Source organism: Buteo buteo, chromosome 2 (genome assembly GCF_964188355.1).
Source record: "Buteo buteo chromosome 2, bButBut1.hap1.1, whole genome shotgun sequence".
Lineage (NCBI taxonomy): Eukaryota > Metazoa > Chordata > Aves > Accipitriformes > Accipitridae > Buteo > Buteo buteo.
Genome location: NC_134172.1, coordinates 69,406,569 through 69,429,431, shown reverse-complemented (window position 1 = coordinate 69,429,431; position 22,863 = coordinate 69,406,569). Strand labels below are relative to the sequence as shown.

At 42.4% G+C, this 22,863-nt stretch overlaps 1 protein-coding gene across 8 annotated transcripts in view; it reads right to left on the bottom strand.

The window, feature by feature from the left end:
* The window catches only part of EYA2 (EYA transcriptional coactivator and phosphatase 2), a 105,429-nt gene extending 82,960 nt beyond the window's left edge, over positions 1 to 22,469 (bottom strand). For 3 of the 8 annotated variants that reach the window (XM_075018681.1, XM_075018686.1, XM_075018672.1), the window contains exon 1: positions 20,877 to 20,990. In XM_075018681.1, coding sequence (XP_074874782.1) covers positions 20,877 to 20,941 — 65 coding nt within the window. In that variant the 5' untranslated portion in view covers positions 20,942 to 20,990. Of the gene's footprint in view, positions 1 to 20,876; positions 20,991 to 21,182; positions 21,202 to 21,303; positions 21,457 to 22,335 lie in introns of those variants that run through there. The other 5 variants (XM_075018724.1, XM_075018695.1, XM_075018703.1 and 2 more) reach the window with 5 other exon arrangements.
* Positions 22,470 to 22,863: the final 394 nt, after the last annotated feature.

Below are 22,863 nucleotides of genomic sequence, written 5' to 3'. Positions count from 1 at the left end.
CACTGGGCAAACACTCTGCTTGGTCTGTTCTCCTCCCAGGATGCAAGTGCACACCAACAATTGCAAAACTGGGGAACATGTTTCCTTTTCTCAGCTGCTCACAATATTGCCCTTGGCACCCCAATGGCCCAAAATACATAAGTAGAGATTCCAAAAATAGCCTCAGAAACTTCAGTAATTTTTCACATTTCTTGCGCAGATATGCCCTATGCCGTACAATGCATCTGAAACCCATAATATGCCCCCCACAAGGTACGCTAGTCCTAGCATCCTCTTGACCAGAAAACACTAGTGATACCGAACTGCCATCAGTTATGGTTTGATTAATTTGATCAATGACATACATGATATGTTTTTCTTCTTCAAGCAATATTTGCAGTCAGCTTGTGGTTTCCTTCTGTTTATTCAAATTTACGCAGACTATCAGTTATTTTTACCTATGTGGAATAATCACAGATAGCTGAAAATATTTAAGATGTGAGATCTTCACTATGACCAGCCAAGAATCCTATGGCTGCCTTTTCTGTTCAGACAAGTTAGCCCTTGCTTAACAAAAAATATTTCAAAATTGGAATAGCAGGGATGTATAGGACAGTTTTGGAACTTTTCCTGAATCATATGGACTGGCAATAGCTACTAATTCCTATAAAAGCAAGCTACTGCAAGAATGGCAGAATGCCATTTGAGCTTGTTTTTCAGTTGCCACCTTCCCACAAGTGTGCTGTGTTTCTGAAGGCTGTGGTTAGCTCTTTCCCTAGTACATTACACTCCAATATGGGTGAGCTGAGGCATACTTGGAGCTCTATGCAGTTTCATTGTATATAAAAATAAGGCATTAATTTTTAAGCATTAATAAGCATGCCATCTATCAGCGTGTGCATGCCCAAGGTTAGCCAGGGGGATTTTCCACTAGCAGTGCCTCCAAAGTCAGATGTTTGAACCATCTTGTACGCCGCAAACATGGGGTCATTCTGGGCCTGCCCTGCATGCTTTCCTGGCACAGAAACAAGTCAACCTAGTCAGACTTCTACATGTAAACAAGTGATTTTTATACTGTTAAAAAAAAAAACCTTGTCAATCCTATCACTATTCCTCTATCCATTCCTCATGCACATTTACTTCACTGCAATATTTCAAAAAAATCCCGTTCAGTAATGCCATGTATTTCTCTGCACTGTTACAAGCATGGCATCTTCTGTAAGGTTCTCCAGATTACAACATTGCACTGAGATCATCTCAAATCACCTCCAAGTTACTATTCCAAGCCCGCGAAAAGTATAAAACCTGAATTTAGAACCTGAATACAAAGAGAAGTAACAGGTAGGAGGACACAAGATTTGGGAACTCAATAAGAAATCCAGCCCTTTCATTCATATCATAACTAAAAATGACAATCCAAAATTGAACTTCATATATACTGTCTAATAATTGTCGTGGCTTTCTTTTTACTTTAGCACAACTGATTAATGTGTATGCATTTACCACTAGGGCACTACCAGTTATAAACCAAGAGTTGTACATTTGACGGAACAGCAGTTTTAAACCTGCAGTTTGTTTTGTAAATCAGTGTAATTCTGGTTGCATTTAATAGGCAGGAGAAAGACAGAACTTTACATATAATTGTTTAAATGTACTTCTGTGCTCAGACAGGCCTCAGAGATTTGGTTGTTTCAACTCTACAGTACTGTCCACAAGCTGGTAAAGCCATTATTGCCACAGAAACCTCACAGGAGCAATAAAAACCAACAACCCTAAAACCAAAACAACCTATCTTCATCTGCATGCATACAGCCTTACTGAAAAATACCTGTGCAATCAAGCTATAATCAGCTCTTAACACTAACAGCAGTCTACGAGGCCAGAGATCACCTGTGAGTAAGACCCTGTATTACGCTTTTAAAACTACTAAACGTTTATTTTAACTCCAAATGGGCTCCACCTTGGTATTCTGCTTCCAGCCTGCAATGAACTGTAACTTCAGTCACTGAAGTAAGGCTCTAGGACCAACACCGCTGCACTCCTGGAAGCAGAAATGTTTGAGCAAAGGTGAGGAGGGCAGGCAAGGGCAAAGTCCAAAGTAATTTTAAGCGGTTCAACTAAGTAGGGAAGGCTAATGGGAATCCATTTTAATTTATTACAGTCATCCCTAGTGAATAAAAGGACAACGTTTTTCTTCAGCAGCTTGATTACAAAGCAGTAAATCCCTCTGTGTATATAAAAGACCTACAAACAGTATAGATCAAATGTCAAAAAAAGGTCTGTACTATATGTTGGATGCAGGAGAAAATATTAGAGTTGAGAACATTTTTAGGTATTCATTCTCATTTTTAAATATTTCCAACATATATTCGCTATATAGGAACAGACACATGTATATAATTCTGCTATTCCCATCTACAAAGACAGAAAGTAATGATGGTTTTGCAGCACACATTTTTGGACCTTCTCTTTCCAAAAAAACCTAAGAAACATGCTCTTGAACATAGAAACATGTCATCTTTCCCTCTCTCCCCACAACATTTTGACTCGTGCTGGCAACATAAATTTATGCTGCTTCAGATACTAGCTGCAATCTCTACTTTATAGACCCTAGGCAGCAGTAAACAAGCAAACAAAGCACAGCTCGAGGTGACAATATACTTCAGCAGCATAAACATCTTAAAGTAAGAATTGTGCCAGAAAAGCATTTTCTCCAATTGCTGGCAGGCTTTTTGTTCAGTGTATCAATTTCCTTTTCCCTGAACAGGTGGCAGTTCTGATAGATCCACAGGCCTGCGTACAACCAGTAACTCTATTTCATTGCACTGGTCTAAGATGGGATTGAAAAACATTCAAAACAGTGAAAGTTGCAGCTACTCAGCCCCAGATTCTTCTTTTTTAAAAAAAAATATTTTTTAGTCAGAAGCAGGATTTCTAGGCTTAGAAATAGAATGTTCAGCCATTAGGAATTATTGGGCTTTCCCAAAGCTGTGTAATTCAGAGGCAAAAAGGAAGTACTTAGTTTACTTTGTAACAAAATAATGACCCGGTCATGGCAATTCATATCTTGTGTCCATGCCGGTTTTCCACATATTTTTCCCTGGTCATGACAAATAAATATTCTGAGGCATGAAGCACTTTAGTTACACCTACATACATACATACAGAGCAGGGCTGGGACCTCTACCTGCTGCTGGAATACAACAGCCACCAAATACTGTCTGAACCATAAAACACTTTTTTGTAAAGTCATTTCAGTAGTTTTGTCGACTCAAATTTTCAGGCACCTTGTCTTGGGTTGGCCTTTTGATGAGGAACATCAACCAGTCCTATAACTCTGGAAACCCTCAGGGTATAAATCCTAACAGCCCCCAGGGACTACTTAACAGGAGATGTTACACGATGTCTTAGCACATGCTTGCAATAGGACAAGGGGCCTTTACAGAGGTCTGGGGACACATTACGAATAGCTCAGCTACAGGGCGGTAATGCTCCTTGTGAGCATTATTCACCTTCTCCAAAGTAAATGACAAAACACTTCTGCTGCTGGCACCTCTACTGAGTCACCCCATACTTGCTTCATCAGACACTCACTACACTTTTCTATACAGCAGCAAAGTTGTATGCCACAGGCATAGTGTAATTTTTTAAGATGTTGAGTTTTTAACTTTCAATCCATTTAACCTCAATAAAGAATTTTATGGCAGTTTAGACAGGTTGATAGCGACTCTTGGCCAAAGTGTGCTCTAATGTTTGTGTTCTGTCTGCCCGCAACACTTCCTGTCATTTCTACTGGCTACAACGTTCTTTTCTGCGGTTTTGCAGTGTCCCTCCCTGCTGTGGACTATACAACAGTTGGGTTTCATACCATATATGGCTCTTTCATGCTCAGGGGGAGCAAGGAGAAGGAGTGAGAACAACAAGGGATGGGACCCAAAGCTAAATAAATCAATGTTTCTTTGATCCTTTGGGATCAGGATGCTGTAAAAACACATGGTTATTAGAACTGTGAATTTATTGGTAAAGGAGTTGGTTACTGGCACTGTATTTCAGCATGAACTTACATTATGGTACTAAGTACAAAGCATTCATTCTGTTTGTGGCTACAAGAATTAATCTCTACCATGTGCAGAGAGGCTGTGTGATAATTTAAATGAGATTCCCGTTGGTAGTCCGGGCAAGCACTCATCAGCTGCAGGGCTTTCAACAATACACAACAAGCAACAGCTCCAAAAGCAAATGATGTAACTAACATCCCTCCAAGCGCTACCAAGCAGGACTAGAGTGGTCTGCTCATTTCAGGGTTTTCATCCAAGCAAGTTGTCAAAAACCCGAAACTAAAAGGTGAGTTTCTCCCAAAACACTTCAAATGCTTAACTTTGGACAGGATTCAATAACTAATGGACTTTGAATGAAATTGTATGTTTCTAATATCTTGCATTTGCCTCAATAGTAAGAAAAGGTCTGATCCTGATTATTAAAAATGAAAAAGTAATTGAAATGTTTATGTGGATGGCAGCTTTATATGCAGCATAGAAATGCTCCAACTGCCTTTTCAATCCAGCTGGAACAAAGTTTTCATTTTTTCTTTTTTTCATGAAATTTCATTTATTATGAGTACTATGTCTTAGTGAGGCAGCTGTTGGCAGCAAGCTGTGAAATTAAAGTTGAGCTGGTTAGTACTAAAAGCCAAGATATAATACACTTTTGTCAGAGAGTTTTTCTTGTAGATATGTAACCTATATTCAGTAATTAAAATAGCTAGTCAGTCAATCCTACCAGCCCTACTTGAAGGGAGAGTTAATGTTACTTTAAAATACAATTTCCAAATTGTACAAATTGCAACCAAAAAACCTGGGATTGCTATAGCTCATTCCAGTGAGGTCTTTAAGTAGCCAATGCACCAATGTCTTCAGAAACCCAGAAATTTAGGATTCCTGATTCTCATCGCTGTCCTACTAACATGATGTTAGATTTTGGGCAAGTCAATTCTGACAAGATCCCAAATAGGAATGAAATCAGTGTGTTACTATTATCCACTAAGGATGTCACACACAGCCTGTGCGTGGAGGAAATCATCCTGGGCTTCCTATGACTGTGGCAAGCACTCTTATTCAATACACAACCATGATTTTCTTCCAGCTTCTCTGGCTGTCTTAAAAGAAGGCTGCAGTAAACTTCACAACTTGCTCTGAACCTCCTCTGGAATGTGCTTAAGATGCACATTTCAAAAATACCTACCCAAAAGTGCCCTTGGGAGCCAGGTGAAGGCACAAGACAGGACTTGGCACATGCTGCTGGAAGTCCAAGGCAGGTAAGGGTTGGAATTTTATCTATTAAATGCACAAATAAAAGAGGGAACATGAAAAAGTGCCTGAACTAAAGCACCAGGCTGATTAATCCTGAACAACTAAGTTGACTAGACCTTGCAAATTTAATTCTTTCCCAAATTGTTCTCTGGCAGTTCAGTTATCAAGGGCAACAGCAAATCTGTATCATCATCTATCTCAGGATTTGATTATCTTCAAATGATTGTAAAAATTCAAAGACCTTACTGCTGACCAAAGATGCAACCCTGTCCTCTCCCCAGCCCAGCCACAAGATCCTGCAGACTCCTGCAGTGACACAAGCCTGTTTACAGCCAGACCAACAAACTGATTTTTTTCTGGTTTTCTTCTCAGCTGGATCAGCGAGTTGATCCAGTTTGTAGCATGTCTGATAGCACCAACACAGAGGAGGAGACAGGAACATGCAGCCAGGCTGAGGAGGCCACTTCGTTTGATGTCAACACAGCTCTCACTCAGCTTAATCCAATGTTGAAACCATACCTGCAACCTTTCAGCACAACTGCCGTAAGGAGGGTCCTGCTGATCGCAGGGTGACTGTAGTTCTAATGCAAAGTAAGACAGTCGCCCAAATTACTCCACTGCTTAGGTGACAGCTACCTGTATTTCTCTGTAAACACAGGATTACAATTAAATACTCCAATACAGTTGAAGTTGGCACCACTTTTACTATTTTAATGTTAACTGACAAACAGATTAATTTAACGTGGCTTTGAGGACTATGCCCACCCCACTTAATCCATAAACTACACTCATGTGCAGACTTTAAGTCTGCAATTTTTACTTCTACTTTAGGTATTTGCAGCACTGTCCTATTTGCAGGGGTATCAAACTGCTTTGGGGGTTTACTTCATGACATGCATACACCTTGGCAGCCATCTCCTGCTGTTAAAAACAGAAAGCTCTATCAGATAACTAGAAAATTAAATAGTGTCTAGGAATTGATGGGAGATTGCTCACTGGTCTTTAGTATCAGTGAATACAGTGGCTGGCTACAGGGTACTTGTAAGCATTTTCAAGCAGAGGAAAGCTTGGCAGGTTCTTTCCTCCATGCAATTCTTTTTCTGAAAAGCTTTTTAATGGATAAGCGTAAGGTTTTACTCTTCTGAGATTACACTCATTGTTAAAGACAACTGGATCATATCTCTTTTGTACAAAAAAAAAAAAAATAATCTGACTTGTTGGTATCTAGAGAGTCAAAATCCTCAGATCAAAAATGCACTTAGTATGTCCATGAAAGATGATGGCCACGAGTCCACAAGTATTGCCTTGAAGATTCACAGCAGTATAAAAATACAAGGCTGACAAGAAATTGGAATGACAATTTAAAAAATGTATGAATCATGCATACAACTAATTAAACATGAAAATTACCTTGACAGTCACTTACCTTCACCATTGTAAGTTAACATTCAGCAGAGCAAATTTGAACAGTGTATTTTGGACATTTACAGTCTGGGAGAAATATTTCTTTTAAACTCATGTCAGGATAACACAGTCCAAGGACTGATTATTTCAGGCCTTCCTACCTGAAGTGAAAAATGCTTAAAAGACTGAACACAAGCCATAGCTGACAGTATTTAAATGAGCCTGGAAATCTTCAAATTTACAGTGTCAGGAACTGCTGTGTAACTTCTAGGCTAAGAGTTCATGGCAAAGCATACCTATATTCAGTCAACTTGCAAGTTAAAGTAGTCAGACTTTGGCAACCAAACACTGAGTTCCCTTTTGCATAAGTAATACTCCAACTTCTAAGCACTTCACCATTCACTGTCAGGGGACCATCTGAAAAAATGCCTCCACAAGTCACATCCCAGGTATTTCTTCTTTACTAACATTTGATTTGTGGATTACAATCCAAACTGCACTTCCAAAGGTCACAAGGGTGTATCAACCATTTGAGGCACTACAAAAAAACCCATGACACAACTCAGGGCTTGATTTTCAGTGACTCTGAAAAAAGCCCAGTATGCACTAACCTTTAAGAGCATATGCCAAGAATAATTACAGAATTTTAAGTTTCAGTGACCACAAGATAGCAGGTTCCATACTACTACTTCTGGTAGTGGTATCTGCATCAACACAGAGAGCATCCACTTGAGGAAGGAGAGAGAGCATGTGTTGGCACAACAAAACCCTTTCATTAAAGAGACATCTAGGCCATTAATAGTATGTCTGCTGGGGGAGGCTGCACCTCGCTAGATTGGGTTTCAAACCAAGTTCTGCATGAGGTGTTGAGCACAAGAGAATTGACTGCAAGCAGGACAACACAGGCCTGGTGGGTTTTGTTTACCATATAGTTAAAGGACCACTGAATGATTAATGAAAGGCTAACAGTTTCTTTGCAGAGTGGCAGACAATATTTTGGGGCAAGACTTTGGCTTCTCAGGTTAAGCATAAAAATGGTTACATAGAGCTCTCTCCTGAGCTGACTGCCATTCAGATGACTTTTCTAACTTGCTTCCCAGGATAAAAGCATAGATGTAAGGCTCTCTTGAGAAGAAGGAAGTCCAACAAAATGTTAGTTTGCCAGCAGAGCACCTGGCACATTAGTATCTGCAATAACACTAGCACCATGTAGTCATCTTCACTTAAGACCTTGTTAGCAGCTACAGGCAAATCTTTGGCAAGATTCCTCTCAAAGTAAACCTACTTCCAGCGAGAACAGCAGTATCCTTTGCTCTCCTCAGACAAAGTCTCCCCTGCATGCTCCAAGCTCTTCCTAGGCAGAGCTGACATCACCATCAGGAATGGCAAGTGGCTCATATGGAACAGAACACAGATTTTCCTTTGTAGCGTAAATCAGGCAGAAGAACAATGCCATACAAGCTTCAGGTTAACGGCTTGAAAAGCCCTGAAGCCCAACATCTGAAGGAAATTTTGAATGTTATTTAAGCCCTGGATACATGATTAAAATCAGAGGATGGCCATCGTTTGATGGCAAGACCATCTCACCTGTTTCTACACTCTTGATATGAATATTAATAGAACACACACAAAAAACCCAAACATATAAAAAGACTTGGCCTCTGGAGAGACAGAGGGGAGGACAGGTCCCCTACAGTAGCCTTTCCCATCTTCAGAGCAGTTACAAAATTACAAGCAACTTAAAACCAAAAAAACTCTCAAGAAAACAGATCTCGCAAATATAAGATCCTGAACATGGAAAAACCATGCCCCTAGTTCAGGTAGTCATTTAAAAGACTACACATTTCAACAGCCAGCATGTTACTATACAAGTGCTATTAGATTATTTTTGAAAAAATTCAGTCCTTAAACATCAGTAAAGCACAAGTTCAATTTTCTGTGCAGATCACTTGTGCCCACAAGATGCCCAAATAGCCTTTTGGCATCAACTCGGAGACTTTTGAAAAGGTGCATCTTATTTTAGCTTTCAGTGACCAAGGACCACTCCTTATTAACAGACTTGTCTCTCACCTCAGGTGGGACGCAGGATAAGCAAGGCTGACCTTCTGTGTCACCATTCCCCATCCTTCCCTGTTGTAAAATGCTCTAAAACTGGCAGCGATTCCCACAGGATGGGACGTGGAATCGCTCCAGACCACAGTCCGATATGAATTGATAAAGTGCTGATTTCGTCATACTGGATCAAGCGTCTGTACCCCGGTGCTGGCAGGGGGGAGCTGCAGGGGCCCCCGTGAGGAGAGGTGAGGGGCTGCCCTGCGCCGCTTCCAGCCGGCTCCACAACAGGCCCGCAGCAGGACCCGGCTGAGCCCATCGGAGAAGCCAACAGCGCCTCTGTGAAAGGCCAAAATTCAGCATGGCGGAAAGCACAAACGTGAGAGAAACAGCCCTGTAAGGCCTGCACCAAGGCCTGAGAGAAAGGCGGGAAGGAGGTGCTCCAGGTGCCAGAGCAGATTCTCCTGCAACTCCTGGAGAGACCAGGCTGGAGCCAGTTCTCCTGACAGGAACTGCAGCCCACAGAGAGCTCACACAGGAGTAGGGGAGAAGTGTGAGGAGAAGGAAGGAGTGGTAAAGAGGAAATGTTACATACCGACTGCAGGCCCCATTCCCCACCCGCCACACCGCTCTGGAGAAGGTAGAAGAACCAGGAATGAAGAAGCGAAGGTGAGCCTGGGAAAGGGGGTGGGCAGAGTTGTTTTAGTTCTTGCCTTTGTTTCTCACCATCCAGTGCTATTTTAAAGGGCAATAAATTAATTTTCTCCAATTCGAGCCTGTTTTGCCTGTGATGGTAACTGGTAAGCAATCTCCCTGTCTTATCTTGTCCCACGAGCTTTTTCATCTTATTTTCTCCTCCCCACCTGTTGAGGATGGGGAGTGGGAGACAAGCTGGCCACTGGCCAAGGTCAACCCACCACACATAAAAAAAATTTCTAATTCACCTCAGTGCTCTAACTGAAGAATACACTAAAACTGAAAGAAACATAGCAAAACCAATAAGTTTCTGATAGAACATAAAATCTTCCTTTTCTCCAACTAACCGTAGAATGGTCGAGATTAAATCTTACTCTCCAGCAAGAAACAGAACTGTGTTAACGTGGCCTGGAGTCTGCAGGACATGCCAGGGCTTCCCCTGCTGCATAAACACTTTTATAATGAAGTTGTCGCACATGTTGTTTCTACCATGTACGTTTCTTTGGTGCAGTACTGACTACTTCTTCCCAAATCTCTAACATCACTGCAGTCCTAACACTGAATCATTTCTTCTGTCAGATATCTACAGCTAACACAATTCCTGAATGACTTTTTGGGTTGTTCTAAAAAGTAGGGGAAGAGCAAACCAGAAATCCCCCAAGAAGCTAGATTGCTGCTGCTGCTGCAGGGCCACAGGATAGTGATACCTGCTCCATCTGAGAGCATCCACTCCTGCAGCGGAAGCCAGACCAGCTGCTGCAATTCTTGCACCAGTAAAGTGGACACAGAGGCTGCTTGCAGATATTCTGCTGCCACAGGCCGACACTTTGCTGCCATTGCCCATCACCTACTTCACATTTCTGAAGTTGGTTATAAGCAGTTGCCTTCTATCCAATATTCACGTTCACGTTTTACTGTGCCTACTCACATATGACATGAGTGCAGCATCAGTTTCTTATGGGAGGGAGACCGAAATCCTCATTCCACTCCCTCCTGGTATTGTGATGGCTCATACTCCCCCCCTCCTTATACTGAGCTGTTGTGAAACCACAGTACTGGAAGGACAGGAGCGGAGTCAAAGTTTTGTTACTGCAGCAAAAGGCAAAGTGATGATACTACGCAAGCATCTGGACACTGGAATAGCTCTCTGCTGGGAAAAATGACTTGTCAAGATATTGATGTGGCAGAGACACCGTAATCTTTGTTGGCAGGTTTGAGCTGTCAGTAGGTGCAGATATTGTCTAGCAGCATTTTCAACTGAACCATAAGTCTTGGACCCAATTCACTTAACATTGTGATAAAGTACAAAAGCCATCAGTAAGCAGAGTGTGACTTTTTTTTAACAATACAGTTTCTCCTCAAACAATTACCAGGATGCAGTACGTGCAGTTTGGAGGAGAACTAAGCGTCAGCCTGGGTATTACTGCATGTCAGAGCTCCTCCTCTGGAGTCGTATCGAGTGACTTTCCTCCTCGAACATGTCCTAATGAATTCCACTGAAGCCTGCAGGTAAAATCCTTCCCCAACCATTTTGCCCTGATTGATAGCTTCAGAGCCTTCCTTCACACCGCTTCGGCTGCTTTCCAGACCTTTATTTTTCTCCTTTTTTAAGTGTCTGCAACAGGAAGTTACACTCAGTTTTTTCACTGTACGTTTCTCTTAAAACTGACATCTTTGCATTGTAATGAAGGAACCCTTGGGTATTAGTGACAAATTAGTCACCAGCTAAAGAATATTTTCTTTTCATTTCTATACCAGGTGGAAGATATTAAAATCTCTAGAGGAATTTCCCCTACTCTGCTACAATAAATCATCACACAATTTTCTTTTAAAGTGACTTAATTTTACTACCTTTAAACTTCACCAGAAATGAAGAATCCCACAACTGTGTTAATGTAAGATTAAAATAGTCTTGTGAACTTGATCAGGGAGACATTAACATAAAAAACATGTATTTAATTTTACTTTGAAAATTAATGTAATTTTACTTTTACATTTTACATGTTATTTTTTAAATAAGGAATTATTCCCTTCTGAGACCAAAAACCCCCATGTACCTACCATAGAAGTATCACCTTCAAAAGTTAGCAAAAAAATCTTTTCCCTTCTTTGTTTAATTATCTGACTTAATAGGGAACAGTATTTTAAAAATCTACAGAAGATACCACACAGTCTGGAAGAAAAGGTGAAGTCTTGCACTGACTATTCTTTGTTGAAGAACTTGTAAAGTAGCAGCCAAAGTAGAACAAAAAAAAAAACCAAAAACCAAAAAACAAACAAACAAACAAACAAAAAAAACCAAAAAAAACCCGCTTAGCTAGTTTGCAAAGGCACAGGTCATTGAAATACAGCAAAACATTCTGTGAAGGCAGAGCTTTGCCTTTTTTCAAATTTTTTTTTCAATTAAGTGGTCAGTAATATTTTAGCAGTAATACATTATTAAAAAGTTGATACTCGAAATGTTAACTTCACAACTATGTAGACTGCACATCTTTTCAGTGGGGTTTTCTACTAAGACAGGTAAACTTCTGTAGTTTATAATTAATACTAAATACTACACAAGTGGCTTATGGCTTCTGATTAAATGGCTTCACATACAATTATGTGCTCTTAATCACCAATTAAGTCCATTTTTCATGTTTATAATAGGTCCATTAAGTAACCGAGGCAGTGAAAGAGTTCATTTTACAACTGAAAGTAACACCAGGACCAAGACAGAAATTTAAGAGTCCTGCCCCACCATCAAAGGGAGGGCAGGAGGGTGTCCATCAATAAATACAGTACATGAAGTCTACATGCAACTGTTTCTTCCTCTATTTGCCAAGGAAAAAATGAGGAGCGGAAGATCAATTAAAAAGCAGAAATGTAAAACCAAAGCGTTAAACACTACTAGATATTTAAGATCCCACAGTGCTTCTTACAAGCACAGTGCATCACTCCCCCGCTTCTCCCAGAGGAGTTCCAGCTCCGATAATTACTTTCTGTCTGCTCACAAAGTTCAAGTTCAAAACAATATTCATTTTCCACTTCCTGTCCTAAACCAGGGCACAATGCTTCTGTGCATCATTAAGCAATGATCCCACTCCACCACAGATACAGTTAAACCGCTGTTTGATTGAATAATCCTGATTTGTGGCAGGGGGGACTGGGGAAGGAGAAGCACTGGGCTTTAAGAAGGAAAGAGCCAGGCTCCCAGTATCAATGCATCTGACTTCTAGCAGCAGCATCCTTTATTACTTTCAATTCCAAATCAAGCATTTGTCTCCACCCCCTCCTACTACTTTGCAGGGGGGCATAAGTGGTGTTTCAAAACTAATCTGGCCCAGAAGTTTTGCTGGATCTCAAATATTTTACAGAAGACTCAGTTTGTTTCTCTAGTCCCCCTCCCCATCCACGTGTCTTCCCCAAATTATATTCATCTGCTGCAGTGAACAGGAAAGATGGTTGCCAAACAAACAAAATTAAATCATATGTAATAGGCAGAATATGCCTTCTTCGAAACCACAACTTAAAATTTTCAGGTGCAGAGATACTGAAGAGGGCAAAGTCATTTTAAGGAGAGACAGCAAAGGTCTGTCAAAATTTTCATACAGAAGATATCTTACATTGCCTTGTACAGGGTTACACACTTTTACAGCATTGCTGAATGATTACATATTTTAGGTCAGAGACCTGAGCTTGCTTCTTATTCAGACAGAATTGAATTTTATTAAAAACAAGATTCTCTAAGGTATGTATTTACACAACAGGCTACCAAGGCTTCACAGAATTAGGATCTTGATGATTTTATTTCAAGAAATAAAAAGAAAATTGGTGCCTGCCTTATTTTCCTGCTACACACCTAACTCTGCCAACACACTTAAAGAGTATTAGGTCAGGGGAGACGTTATACCAAGTACCAAGTCATATCACTGCAAAGGTCTTTCAGTGCAGGAGGCTACAACCACTGTTACCGCAGGGGCTGTGGTACCTCCCTCTCAGGGACCTGTACTGGCTTCTCACCGGACTCGGATTTCTTAGCTTTTGCTAACTGCTGCTGAAAACCTTTGCCAAGTTGCAAATAAGGCCTATGAGCGTGGATAGCACAGAAAGACGGCGATTCCTGCTCCCATATCGCACGGCTCAGGCACTGAAGAAGTCAATTGGACTTGCACGGACAGCAGTTACGATGCGATTTTTATTTTTTTTATTTTTTTAAACACACTTGTGCAACAAGCACAGAAGATTTAAAACTGCTCCCTCTCAATAAGGGGCCAACCCTTATTCGAGTGAAACTACTGGGAGCTGCAGTGGCAGCAGGACTGGATCTATTACATTTACCCATAGTTAAACACAAGGGAGGAGAAAATATATCTATTTTGCTACAAGCATTAAGGCTGACTAACTCCTAACTCTGTATCTCAGTGGAGTAGATCAACATAGCACTTACCAAGCATAAGCTAGCAAAAAACATGCCTATTAAAAAAAGGGAAAATTTAGACACAGCCAATATAACATTCAAATGTTTTACTTACAAAAGTGTCAGGTTTCACAAAAATGATGCTTTTTAGTTTGTTAAAGGGTGGAAAAACAATCTCTCTTTTTCAAATAAAAAGTATTGCTCAATTCTAAACAAGATTTTGAGCTGTTTCAGCCACAGAAATGGGAAAAAAATAATAAATTTGCATAGTTTACAAAACTGAAGTACACATTGTCAACAGTAACTGAAAGTAAAGTATTTTGTAAATACATGTTGACTTGACATGCAATCAAAGAATTGTCAGATAGTTACAATTAAACTCTAAAGATGGTAATTTAGCACAGAGGAGCGGTCGCAAGGGGAATCAAAACTGGTGATACAGATCTATACTCAAAACTGATCAAAGTTATTTCAAAGTAGCTGTAGAACAATTACACAGCAAAAAGTTGAATCAAATGTGTCACCAAAAGACACAATTCGCAATAGATGCAAAACTTGCCTTTAAGACAGCTGATGAGCCTCTCTGCATGGTGCGCAGACTAAGTTGTAAATAACTGGGGCCCCCAGATTGCTTTGCTTACTCAACCTATTAAAAAAAACAAAAAAATATTCAGATGCCTGCCCCACTTTCCCCTCACTGTTTCTTGTGGGTGCCTGAGTAATCTTAGAGGCATTTCCAGTTTTTAAGGCATTTGCTGAGTTTAAGAAATTTTCCCCACGTCCCCTTGTCTTTGTTTGGAAGTACCAGGCTTTCCTATGCCGGTTGAGTTTCCCTGTGAAGTCTGCCCTTTCCAGCCTGGAGAGAAGCGTCAACTCTCTGTGGGTTAACTAGTTACTATCTGGGCTGACTAGCATTAAATCGTTCTTTTTATTTAGGATTTTTATTTATTTATTTAGCTGGGCTGTTTTCCTTCTCAAAAGCAGAGATGGCAAGTGAGAATTTCTGCACCACGAGACTGAATGCCTAGAGTTAGGCACCAAACACCATAAAATTACCAATCTTCTTAAACCTTTCTCCACATCTAAGAAGGGGCAATTAAATCTAGACCTTCTTTAATTACTGCAGCCAAGAAAAGTAGGAGCCCACTGCCAGGAACAGGCAGCAGAGAGAAGCCCTGTGTGCAAAGTGACTTGGCTCTGGCCAGGCTTGCAGTCTGTAGCACTGGTTTATTTAAAAACATTCCCAAAGAAGTCTATTATTGTTGAAATAATTCAAGACTTCCATTTCCCTGAATTATTAAGTGGTGTTCCAGCAAAGGCAAGTTCAGGTTCTACGGTGCATCAATTTCCTCTCCAAAAAGCAGAGGGGAGATGAATGACACCGGCATTTCATGCAGCACTCACGCAAAGACACGGACGTGAAGAAATCTCAGGTTTGTAACCAAATACTTTAAACCTTCATTTCCTTAAGAGGAAACCAGCTGGGAATATGTTAGAAATGGGCTATCATCAAGGAAGTTTCTAACATCTGAAAAACAAGCTTCAATCAATTTCTACCAGTCTCTGTCCATCAATAACAAACCCTTCACCTGCTTTTCAAATTGGTAAGGCCCAAATCATATCCAGGCTCTCCCGGCCTCAATCCCATTTTCACTCTTTGTATTCAAACCTGGCAGCAACAACAAAAAAACCCCAGCAGTCTTTCAAACAACAAAATCCCACACCCCAACGAAACACACACTCTGCTTCTACAAAAAAATGTCAGTCAACAAATAGGCACAAATTTCACAATGGCTGAGGTCATTCCCTTTAAGTCATTAGGGTTTGTGGGCGAGTTTTCCTGGTGGTTTTAACATTGGTTTCTGTGATTGCAGTTATGCTTATTTATGCATTTAAGGCGTATGATCTAATACACTTAGGTTTAACTACTTCATTCTTTTGACATTCTTTCCAAATTATAAAAAGGATTCTTGGTGTTTTCACTGCCTTGGTAAAGAAACAAAATTGCTGTCCACATAATTTCTTAAAAATACAGAACAGAGTAAGTACTTGTTGAAAATAACTCAAAGAAAAAAAACCCTACACCAGACATTCCCCCCTGCTCCCCCCGCAACATAACACTTATTTTTGCTCTCTCTCTACCCTTCTGAGGGAACCTACTATTTTTTAGAAATAGATGTTTTGCTGGCTTTTTAAAAACAATATCCAGGCCCTCAGTGTACTTCAGTTACAACTTATAATCAACACAGAAGTTCAGTTTATTTTTTTTAAATCCCTTCTATTTTTACTGTTACGCTTTCAAAAAACTGCACATTTGCGGTATGCTTCATTCACATTGCATCTTCCACAGACACTTTGATGTCTACAATAATGCTCATTTTATTCAATGCCTTTTGGTTATTATCTACCAGGGGTCTTTGCTCGATAAAAATCATAGAAGTCAATTTTCTATTTTTTTTCTAACGAAAATTTAAATTATCTTCTCCCTCCAAGGCAAAAAAAGCCCAAACAGTCCTCACCATCCAAATCAGGCTGGAGAAATTCACCAACTTGTCAGAAACGTTCAGAAGCATTTTCAAGAAGCTCAAATAAAAAAAGAAATTGCGTATACGTGTGTGTGCGCACATCTCTCCCTCAACACTGTGTGCAGTGCATGGCTATTAGCTTGTATACATAAATCATATTAAAACATTTTAAGTAACCTCTTCAAACTTGAGGCCGTGGTTACTTCTATACAAGGTATTTCCAGTGTCCCTGATCGAGTTTCATATATCCAAGCACGTTTCTAGTGAACAGGAGAAAGAGCGGACAGCACCCTGCAAGCTTTGTCCAGACAGAAGGGCCCGTTCCTGCTCTGTCCCCTGCAGACGGAGGTGCCACTCTCGAGTCTCAGCTCAGCATCACCACCAGATACAGCTGTTTTGAGTCTGACTGTGGCCCAGCCAGACCGACAAAACATTATTCACTGGCACACAAAAAGCGCTGAACTTCCCAAGCCATCGGACCCCCATCTCCCCCGTTCTGTAAAATACCGTGATTTACAGCCACGCACTTTGTGGGCACCACAACATCGCGGGCTCCCCTCTCCGCTGCTGCTCCTCCCTTTCCAAGCCGCTTTTTCTAATCAAACCCCAACTAAAACAATCCTCCACAAATTACAACAAACCTTCCTTAAAATTCCCCATAAACCTTACCGCAACCCTGCAGCAGACTTCTGGCTTTCCACAGAGCCTCTGTACATAAACACAAGGGAAAATACCTTAGCACGGCACTAATGAAGTATTTCCCGGACACAGCAGAGGTGACAAACAGAGTAAGAGCAAAGCCAAGATGCCATCTCGACTTCAGACAAACAACCTCTTCTGACCTCTGGCAGCTCCCACACACTATTAAACAAAAAAGTATTCTCTCCATGTTAATGAACCATGTACAATCTAACAGATAACACTGATGTTAAATAAACATGTTTATATGTGACTCCTAATGCTAGGACTTAAAGCAGCTGCAGACAAATAATTTTAAATGGGAAGGATTACGCCCATGTAATCTTTCTCCTCTCGTTTTACACACCTGTGAAATAATTCAAATACATAATTAAAGCCCAAGTAGAATGACTGAGTGAAGAGAGGTTTGACTATTTTTAATTAAATATTCACTGTGTGACACACTCACTGGAACCATCTATGCAGTGACCACTATTTTGGATCCAATTCTCCCCTCACACCTCTTGCAGCTGTAAATCGAGAGCAACTGAAAGCTTGCCGAAGAAAGGAACTGGATTGGGTTCTGTATGCCGTGATCAAAAAATATTTTGCAAGATGACTGCAAATTCCTAAATCCTTATTCCCGCTTTCTTGTCCCTCCTGCTTCAATACTCTGGTAGCACCAAATCTACCTGCAAACAGCAGCACCTCCAGGCCCCAAATGACCCGAGATGAGCAATTATTTGCATCCTAATTGAGGGGCTTATCTTCACCTGATTAAAACAAGGTATTTGTTAAACATCATTACTTGAGTTAAGATCTGCAAATAAAGATGAAGTATTGTTTTAAGAATTAGACTGCCATGAACAATTGTGTTCTGATGAGACCTCTTAACAAACAGTCCCAACCAGGACGGTCTTTCTGGCTTTTCAGTAGAAAAGGGAGGGAAAGAGATTTGCCGAGTTCTACCTGTTCATATCAAAGAGAATATTATGCCAAGAGGTTTGAGTAGTTACACCTTTTTTTTTTTTTTAGTAGATACACAATAAAAAAAAAATCTTGTACATTTTACTAAATTAAGCCACTGAAAAGGAGGATGTATCCAAAACCTGAATGGCTTTACTTTTGTGTATGCCATTGTTTATAGCTCTGAACATATTTTTTGTTCCTTCTTGGTAAAACTGTTTTTCTGCCCCATGTAGTACAATGTGAAATTTAATGAAAAGAACCCGACTGTTAATCCAGGAGACTACACCATGTACTAATCAAGTTTATATTGCTATTGCTGTGAATAATGCACATACATACGGTAACTATACACTGGAAACGGCAGTACAAGATTTCCCTACTTGATCTACCAATTGACCCCTCCAATTATGGGATATATTTAAAATCTTCATATTAAAACTCCATGGTTTATGAAAAGGACTTGAATTTGCAACTTCATTTAACAGTTCGTCCTTAATAAAAGTTACCCCAGCCTGGCAAAATTAATTCAAAAATATTTTCTTAGCATTCTAAGAACTTCTGCTAGTTTTCACAAAATTTTAAAAGCATTTTTCACTGCACAAGTAATCTTAACAATCATTTCCACAGATTAAGTCTAACAACCTGTGAATTTATTGCAGAAGGAATTTACTGCAAGGAATAATTAGTCTTCAGCACTGTTCGTGCTTGTTCTCCAGTTGAAGACACCTTAAAACCATCTGGTTACTGCACAATTTGGCACAGAAGAAACAAATCTTACTGAAGAGAATTATAGCTGATTTTGAAATAGCTGTTTTACTACTACACATCATAAATAACAGTTGGGAAGACAGCAGAAAATTACTAACTTCTTTAATTGTTTTCTTTGTCAGCAGCGTGTACATATACACACTGACATACAAATACAGCCGCACTGACTTCAGTATGATGCCTTACAGGCTTGAAGTTAAACATGCAACTAATTTTTGCAGGTTTAATAGTTAAATTATTACATTTTGAGAAAAATCTAGCATATCAACCAGCTAAGCACAACACCACAGCAACGCACAAGATTCTTTAAGTGATATTCTGAGATCAAGTTCTTCGTATGAATACCTGAGTTTAATTCCTTTGTATAATCAGGGCGTATCCGCACACATCATGTAGTTGAATATGGGACTTAGTGTTGGAGGGGGAATTATCAGCAACATTTTTATTTCTCCCTAATGAAGCTTTTCTAATGAAATTTAAGACTGCCAAGGTTGTGTGATATTTGAAACAGGAGCCCATTTCAAACATTTGAACCAAATAATGGTGATAAGATTAGTGAGTCATGGGAATCAAGCCACTATATAGTATTTTAAAAGAAAATGAGCTGAGGGGAGCAAGCTAAACAAAGCAAAGCAAAACAAATTGATGAGCCTAAAACCAAAGATTACACTGCTTGTTATTTAGCCAAATGTTTTGACCTGTTGGTGGGGGAGTACAGGAAGCACGAGGACAGCGTGGACAATTTGACTAAATAACTTCACAATTTAATTTTGCACCACACATTAAGATTTTTTTTTAAAAAAATAGATGTAATTTTGAATAATTAAATCAAGTTATCAGCTGCTGTGCCATTTCAAATGAATTTTTGAAACATGCTTAAAAAGTTTCTGGAATGTTTCCAAAGCTGTGAGCACTGATTATTTTCAAGGCATTTGTACTGCAAGTCTTTCCTACTTGCATGTGTAACATCTGAGGCCACATGATGCCTTGAATTTCAAAGTAGAAATAAAAATTCAGCTTTGTTTAAGAAAATAAATGGTTTATTCATGTCAGAAAAGATGAGGAGAAAAAAGTTATCCTATATGTAGCAACAAGTAACACAACAATGCAACACTAAACGTATGAAATGATCTAAGAAACATTAGACATAAAACAACTAGTTTAAATATATGCCATCTTTTGGGGACCAGACCGCCCTAATACACACAGATGTAGACAGGCAGAAAGAATTTAGACATGCTTTCTCAATGTGTGTGTGTGGGAAACCCTTCTATGGATGGCATCACAGTGGTAAGAAATTCTCAGTAAATTAGTAAGGTCCACGAGAAAGATTAAACAATAAACCATTCCTGCCATTGCCTTTAACAGCGTTAAGGGATGTGTGAATGTGATACTACACTGAACAAAATTTCTGCTAATAAACTTGATGTAGACCAACCAGCTGTTTATTGGTTAACCATATGTATTTTAACAATTACAACTTTATACAACAGAATATATCATTATTTGAGATGTCTGAAAAACAGTAGTTGCACCCCATGAATAATTTCCTTTAGAGGCCATTCGCTGGGCTCAAGCATAATTTAACACTCAAAAAAGTTTACTTAAACTGCATAAACCACAGTACAAGTTTTCCTCCTACGAGCAACCGCAAAAAAAAAAAAAGGGGCATTAAGACATTTTATTTAAACGCACGCTTCAGTTCTTAAAATAATTACTAAACGAAGCTGGTTTTACAGTAAAACCCAGCGCTACGCTGCGCATCGACTCACTACCTCGGCGAAGTCTCAGTCGCGACTCCGCAGGCAGGACCCCAAGACCGCTGCCGCACTTCCCGCCGCGGAAGGCTCCGCGCCGCGCCCAGAGCCGCTCCGCGCCCGCGGAGGGCGGCTCACCGCGCTCCCCCGACGGGTTTCGGGCCGGGCGCCCCGCTCCGCGGCAGCGCCCCGCTCGGCTCCGCGCACCGCCCGGCGCGCAACACGCGGAGGCGGTTTCACACTTCGGGCTGAGCCGCCGGCACCGCCAGGCCCCCCCTCCCTCCGCGGGCGCGGAGAGAAGCCCCCCTCCGCGGCCGGACCCCCCCCCGCCCATACTCACCAGAGGTGCAGCGCGGAGCCGCAGCGCTGCGGAGTGTGCGCGCCCGCTGCGGGCGCAGTGAGCATGTGCGAGGCAGGCGCGCATGCCCGCGGAAGGGAGCGGAGCGGGGCGGCGGCTCCGCACCCCGCGCTGCGCCCGAGGCGCGCCCACCCCCCCCAACCACCCCCCCCCTCCTTCCCTCCCTCTCTCCTCCCCGCCTCGCCTCGCCTCGCCTCCCGCCGGAGCCCGCGGGGCGCGGAGCGGTGCGGGGCGCCGGCACACGCAGCGCGAAGGACGGCGCGGGGATTTTTAATCGCTTCATCTGACCTGTTGCTTTCCCCGGTAGCGAGGCCGGAACACCCGGCCCCTCCGCTCCCCCCCCCCCCCCCCCTCCTTCCTCCGCCAACCCACGGCAGCCTGTCACCGGCACCGCCGGCCCCTAACGCACCTACCGCAGGCGTGGGGCCGCGGCGTGTCCCAGCGCCCGCACGGCTGGGCTGCCCGCCGCGCGGTGCCGGGGCGGAGGAGGAGCCTCCCACGGGTCCCGCACGCCGCGGGGCCCGGCCGGAGCGCGGGGACGCCGTGGCAGCCCCTCCGCTTTGTCACAGACCTGCCCCCTGCCACCCGCCGCCGCTGCTTTGCCTGGGGAGGGGGGGGGGGGAGAGCTGTCCCGGCCGCTTCCCCCGCGGTTTCTAACAAAAGCCGGCCGGTATTTTCACGGACAGCAGGTACTCTCCCAACGCGCTTCTTTGCTTTCGGAGCTAGGGTTTTACCGTTGTCGGTGCTCTCGGCGTACATTTAGCTGCAAGTTTTTGAAAGAGATTCGTGGTGTGAAACTTGGGACGCTTCAGTACCACCTTCCGCTTCCGTGAAAATAATCGTTCTCACTACAGTCCTTGTGTTACTGATCTCTAGTGACAATTTTTAAATACCGACTTAATGGCTTTTGTGGACGTCTGTTTTTCTTACGCACGCTGTGCCACAGAGCGGTAGGTCCCGCAGACCTGCAGAAATAGCTGCACTCGCACGAGCCATCTTTCTGCGCTCACAAACACAGAGCATCACGCAGCTTCTGGCTCCCCAGAGGGCGAAAGCCCCCCGAGTGATCTTGCTTCTACCTCTGATCTCCTCAAGGGAACCGGAGTGGATTTGTGGCCATGCAGAGCTGCTGCCCCATCTCCCATGTCAGCCCAAAATCAGAGGCTGTCTCTGGCACGCGCACCTTCAGGGGCACTTCTGCTCCTGCCTGATGTGATGGGCGCCTCTGTCAGCTACATCCTTCTCCGCACATCCGAGAGAGGGGCGACAGGCACCTTCGGAGGGCTTATGCTGGGAGATGGGGCTGGGGCCTCCCACCGCACGCACCCTCCGCGCGTCCCCTTGTGCTGTACACCGCGCGCACAGCTTCGCCTCGCCCGTGCCGGCCTCGTCCCCACACACGGCGCAGGTACCACACAGCTGCCCCTTCCCACCCGAATACCTGCTCGCTGGGGATGCAGCCCGGCCACAGCAGCATTGGGGCGTTTTGTTTCCGCACACCCGCTCTTCCTCTTTATTCCCCCCTTCTCACCAGGCTGAGGCAGGCTGCAGCTCCCCAGTTCTGTCTCTCCAGCACTGGGGAGGCATCGGAGGAGACCTGCCAGTCCTCACCCCGACGGCTTTTATTACACCTAGCCCTTTCCTCAGGAAGGAGATATCCCATGAACCGCAGTGGAAAAGCCAAAGGAGCACAAAGGGTGTTGAGTTCAGGGTTTGAACAAGCTGCAGCCCACTCATGGATTTAACTCAAAATTTTGACAATGGAACAAAAACATCATTGCAACGAGACAGCTGTTTTTACTATCAAAATCTCTCAGATCAGTTCGACTGCAAAGTGTGTTCCTACAATCCAAAGGAGACAAAGCTCCCAGCATCAGTTCGGAGCTGGCAGGCTTCCTAGCATGAGCTACCTCCCGCCGGCCTAGAAAAACCAAAGCTCTTTCAGTTGTTATTCCCCATCAGTTCTCAG